This window comes from Rissa tridactyla, chromosome 6 (genome assembly GCF_028500815.1).
Source record: "Rissa tridactyla isolate bRisTri1 chromosome 6, bRisTri1.patW.cur.20221130, whole genome shotgun sequence".
NCBI lineage: Eukaryota > Metazoa > Chordata > Aves > Charadriiformes > Laridae > Rissa > Rissa tridactyla.
This window is the reverse complement of record NC_071471.1, coordinates 42,787,185-42,793,184: the sequence shown is the minus strand read 5'-3', so window position 1 is coordinate 42,793,184 and position 6,000 is coordinate 42,787,185. Positions and strand designations below refer to the sequence as shown.

Here is a 6,000-nt window from a genome sequence, read left to right as displayed (position 1 = left end):
GAAAGTTACTATAAACAGTATTTGTTGACACAATAAGGTCTGTGACTATACAAGTCTTGCTAAGTTACAACATGTACTGTTAGTACGCTATGTCTTTTAAGCATACTAACATTTGTTTGTTTAAAACAGCGTTATTTGGTTAATAAAACATTCAAGATTGATATACAATAAAGTTGAAACCAATGCCTTTAATTTTTATTTTCAGGTCTGAAGTAGAGAGTACAAGCTTGTGTATGCTTTCTTATCAGTATTACATGGCTGAAAGCTGTCAGCTGTTCACATGCCGTATTAATAAATATGCCCAAATCGTAAAGCATTAACTGTATTTGCATAGTGCTTTTATTACTGAACTGTTTTACTCATGTTGGCACAGATAATCCATGCAAGGTAGTTACTCACACCGCATAAACCACGCTACATTCTGTTTCTGAAATAACTAGGAACTTAGGAAAAAATATATATCTAAAAGCAAGAGCACTTGTGGCATCAAGTCAACATGTCAATATGTTATAAAACCTAGACTTCTAATATGACCACTGCAGGCAAGAAATCACTCAGTTTCAAATTCTGATGTTTATAAATACTAAACAAATTAATATTTGCTACCAGGAGACGAATATTGCAAACAAACATTAGCGTGCCCAGCATTAGACACTAATGAGTGTGTTCAGTGCTGTGGACATTCACATTATTAAACATAAATACAAATAATCTTTAACAAAACATTTCACCCAGAGTACTGACCACTGAAGGATCAAAGCAAAATATTTTTCATTGTTTTGAATTGATTTTAGAAATGTGTAATGCGCAAATCCAATATAGTAAAAACTAACTTCTAAATAAAGAAGTCATAAGAGTGATTTTTTTCCAGATAATAAAAGCAGTTTTCTTTGGAAACATTTACCCTGTTCTGCCAAAAGAACGGAAAAAGAGAAAAAACAATAAGATCATTTTTGAAACCTTTGAAAAGTTATTGAATAATTAGATATTGAAGTTATTAATTAGATAAAAGACTAGTCTTTTTATTTGATCATTCAGAGGTACAGTATCTTTGTTTTATTATGTAAAACCCTGTGTTAATTAGAATGAAAAGAAATATTTAGAGGAATTTAGGACTTGTCCCGGGCATCTATTACAAGATATAAAACATAAACAAGTACACATTATTCATCTTGCATATTTTCGTACAGCATTTATGCTCAGTGATAGTTGAAAGGCCCTATTCTGAATTATACATATATATCTATGCATCTTTCCCCCTTCCATATCACAAAAGTGACATGTGGCAGAAGAGTATCAGCAGTTATGTGGTATTCTACCCCTGTGAAAAGTAAAATACTACATTATTATTATTCACAAATTTCTGGTTCAGATATGTGCAAAAATTATATCTTAATATAGATATCAAGGGCGGGTAAGTGGATTCCCTATTTTTGGACCACATTATGAAGCAGCACAAGTCAAAACAGGAAATTTATTACATTAAAATCCTTAGGGTATCTCTGTTCTTCATTCAGAGATATCACTGTACCTCATATAGTGATATGTAAACTAGCTTTAATCTCACTTGCTCAGACACCATCTGGAGTCAGGGCATGTGTTACAGTGCATGTTATCTGTCCAAGGAAATTTTCAAGACTCTCTCAAGTTAGCACGGCTCCCACTGAAGTCTGTGCTGCTGCATTTTCACTGTTGCCACTCCACAAGCTAGCTCAGCTACGCTTAACATACATTCCATTCACCTTTCTGCAGTACTGACTTCAAATTTACTAGATTGGATCCTATATACCCCTTGCTCACGCCTTCTATTCATACTCAGATTATCTCTCTGGACTATTGTGAACTACTTGTACCCTCATTTCTTGCTTCAAGCCCTTTCCCTGACTGTAGTGAATCATCCTGGCTATTCCCGCCTCTGCCCCACCCCAACTATCTAACAACTTAGTGAAACTGGCCTTACCTAGCTATTACCTCTCCTCCAACACCAGCTTCAGTAAGGGCTTCCCATCTCCTCAATGCCTCATCTTTTCACACTCAACCAGAGGCCCTCAGAGCCCCTACGTTTGGCTGCCACAGTTGCTCTCCTCTGACTCAGGCCTCCCTTCCCCTGCCTACACAATCCCTGTCCACCCCAGCAACTCGCTGGCTGACCTGGGCCACTTCAGCTGGCAATCTGGGCTCCCCTGTGAACGTGAAGAGATAGCCCCAGCTGTGCTGTCCGCCACCATCTCCTCACAGACTGTACCCCTGCCTAAGCTGCAGCCTTCCATCTCTGGCCATCTCCTAAAACACTTTATCTTACATGCTGCCAGGGAGCTTTTAGGGACATTGAGGGGAAAGGTGGAGAGTGAGACACACACATACACACACATGCAGAGTAGAGGTGAAAGACCTCATGAAATTCTTCTGAAGCATCACAAGCCCTAGCAATTTGTGTCCTCCCAAGGAGTGACTCCCTGTTTTGATGTTGATGGTAACAGACCAGTCCCAGTCGGTGGGTAGCACAGAAATCTGCCTAAAGAATATCTTCAATGCACTCAGTGTATAATACATTGATATGAATTCTCTTAAATAAAAGATAATAATAAACATCATTTTGTTGATGACATTCAAAAATTAAAAGGAAATCTAGAATTGTCTGTTATAAAAAGGTATTTAATTAAGTCAAATATTAGTGAAAAAATATTTAGCTTCCATGATTACAATTTATTCCTCTTGAGAATATTATGAGCCAGATCTTTGGATTTTGTAATCAATGGAACCGTATTCACACCAGCCCAGCACCGACTGAAAGCAGAAAATTTGGTTGCTATAGGGAAAAAAAAGGCTTTGCATATAATGTACTAGTGTTTTAAAATAATTCATGCATACAAAAGGCTGACCCTGTAGCACCCAGATCAGATGACTGCTAAGATCAGTGAGAACTAAGATACCCACTGAATAAATACAGGTCATACATGTCAAAACTGCCACAGGCAGTTCAGGTTGTTATTTTTGTCCAAGATGGGGACTGCCTGCAGCTAATTTTTACTCCTCCCCCAAATTTTGGATGGTTTGTAATCCCTGAAAAGACACACCAGTTTTCTTACAATGGGCATAACCCATAGGATGGAAATGGCTGACAATGCTATGTAATTTCTTGTTACCTAAAACATAAGGTAAAATAGGGTGCAGATGGCACCAGAATGTGGCCCACAGAATGCATCCTCAGCCTCAGAAACACTAATTCAAAACTGTCAGTACTGCAAGCTGTCAACACGCGCATCATAATTCTCACTTAAACAAATTAATAAAACTTGAATAGTGATCAGACTTTCCATTTTAGCTCTATTTTCTATCAGACAGAACTGCTGTCACCAATACAAAAGTCACTGATATTTAAAATTAAAAATCCAAAAGTATTATCAGTAATACAAGTATTGCTTTTTTTGAAAAAAAAACCCAAAAAAACCCAACAAAACCAAAAACCAAACCCAACGTTTTATAAATAACTGTTTGAACAACTTGAAAGTTGTTCTTAAAATATTAAAAAAGATGACTGTATGGTTATCCTAATTGTCGGAGCCTAACAACTGTTTTACAATGGCAAATACTACTACAATGCAGATGTGTTGCATTTAAACTAACAAAAGTAATAATGAATATGTGCCTGTGGTGTGCCTGCCTTATGAATATTTAAATCAATGTTAATTTACTATAGATTCCAAAAAAATATGCTCTTTTCCTAACTATGTGGGATAAAGCAGGGAGCTTTTGCAAGCTATGTCCCACTTCCTAGCTGTGCTAGATGGATGTGTGTCTTCTGAGTTCATCAATGTGAAGATCCAGATGTAGATTCCTACCTCCCACTGATGTCAATGGGAATTAGAAACCAAAGTGCTTTGAGTATTTTTTTTCCACACGAGGAAAGGAAAACTGGTTTCGAATTAAAAGCTGGCCTTTCCAGCCAGCAATATTCCATTCAATGGAAGAGCAATTTGGAGAAAGCCAGTTGTCCTTTTCCATTATGATTTGAAAGTGAACTAATCTACTGTGCACATATAAACCAAGTGTACTAGCAATGTTGACCCAATGTACTTTTCTCAATCTTACTGGGCTATGGAAGGCATTACTCCATTTCCACTTTATTTTCAAACTAAGTACAGATTATCTCCTAGGCTTCCCAGCTACATATGGATTCAAGGCAGACTTCTTATTTGGAAAGAATCTAAAATATTTGATGCTATGAAGTAGCACCACAACATAATGGAATAGCACTCACTTTTCATAGAGGAAATCCTAATCTATTTATTTCCCTTTGAAAGCTATGGCCATTGGTTCTACAGATTATTGTACATGTGGCACTTACTCATTCTTGTTATGAAAGAAAATGACTTATTACAAAAAGGACTTTTCCAGTTGTTCTTAAACACTAGTGTGTGGTCTAAGCAGTAAAACTGCTGTGGATAGTTCATTTGAAACTGTATTTGCACATTACTTTTTATATTACAGTTTTTAGTTAATGTCAATATTTTCCCCAACTGTTGCTCTAAAAATGGACTAGTTCATTTTGTTTTGACTGTTCATTCAGTAGGTTTTTGTATGAACTTTGCAAAAGCACGTTCTGCATTTACGAAAGAGGTTCAAGTTAAATTTCAGAAATATCAACTTTCTAGCGTTTACCAAGAGAAATGCTAGCCATGTTTATCAACTTTATAATTGCCCAGTTAGTCATCTGCTTTTCTCCAGCATTACAGACTGTCAGCTCTTCTTTTAAATATTGATAGCATGGGCATGCTTCTTGCACAGTGGCTTATCCTTCTTGGAGTAGAATGGCTGACCTTCCAAATTCACATGGCATACCTAGGATTAATAATAAATACAATCAGGAATCATAAAAAAAAAAAAAAAAGAGAGAGAGAAAGACGTGATTATCAATTTCAACTGTACTTATCTTCTGCCCACACGTTTCTTTGGCAGAAGTGCATCTGATTTCCTGGATCAAAGTGCATTTCCTACTCCATGTTGAGGTTAGGCTCTGGTTTACATCAGGTCTCCTCTAATTCACTAGTTCTAGTTTCTATTAAAATGAAGTCTGGGTACATGATCCCCATGGCAGCTTCGGCACGTCCCAGCAGTGCTTGTGTAGACCATCAAAGGATAGTGGCACACTCAAGTACATGCAGCTAGCTCAGACTTTTAAGACCTAGCTTCTGATCCTGTAACGTATGATTTTATAGAAGTTCTGCTTTAGGTGCTCTGGTCCCAGGGTACCATTAGATACTCATTCCTCTTATTACTTTGTCTTGGTACAGGTGCTTATGTGATCAAGGAATGAGTCATTCAGACAGCCAATATCATTGAAAACTAATTACTTATTCTTACCAGGTTATTCTTCAACCCTTAGAGTTCTCTCTCTGGCTGCATAAGTGCTGGTGTTGACACAACAAAGCAGGTGAGAATGCAGGGCTGAGGCAGGGCAGCCCAGGTTTAGATCAGCTTAAACTGCCCTGGAATTGTACAGATACCTAACACAAGGTAGCGTAACACCAATTTGCAAGGTCAGAGTTGACTAGAACCACTTAAGGAAGTCAACACATCAGAATCTAGGAATAAGGATAAATGTTGTCCCTAACGCTTATGGCAGGCTTAAGACCAATGAGTGATAACATCAGTGATGTGCTACTGCAAGTGGAAGGAAAATCTTGTGAAAGGATATGCGGATAGCATATTAGAAGTTGAGTGAGTCATGTGTTTATTTGCATTTGAGTTAACCCACTGAAAGAAATAAAGTTAGCTCCTAACAAAAAATGCTGTGAGAACTGCATTAACAAAACTACCACCTCCACAGAAAATTGCGTTGCTAATTTAAATAAATACATAAGAATGCAGTTAAATGAACAAGCAAAAAAAGAACATGAAATATTCAGAGAAAGCGTCTTTTATAAGTGACTAATAGCTGTTAGTTTGTGAAGGAAACTCGCTGTCTTAGTATTCCTTTCTGTTAGAATTTCAAAAAGA

General features: G+C 37.1%; 1 protein-coding gene across 18 annotated transcripts in view; it reads right to left on the bottom strand.

The window, feature by feature from the left end:
- Positions 1-163: 163 nt before the first annotated feature.
- The window catches only part of LDB3 (LIM domain binding 3), a 129,466-nt gene continuing 123,629 nt past the window's right edge, over positions 164-6,000 (bottom strand). For all 18 annotated transcript variants that reach the window (XM_054206918.1, XM_054206920.1, XM_054206919.1 and 15 more), the window contains one exon: positions 164-4,842. In XM_054206918.1, the coding sequence (XP_054062893.1) occupies positions 4,753-4,842 (90 nt within the window). In that variant the 3' untranslated portion in view covers positions 164-4,752. The remainder of the gene's footprint in view (positions 4,843-6,000) is intronic.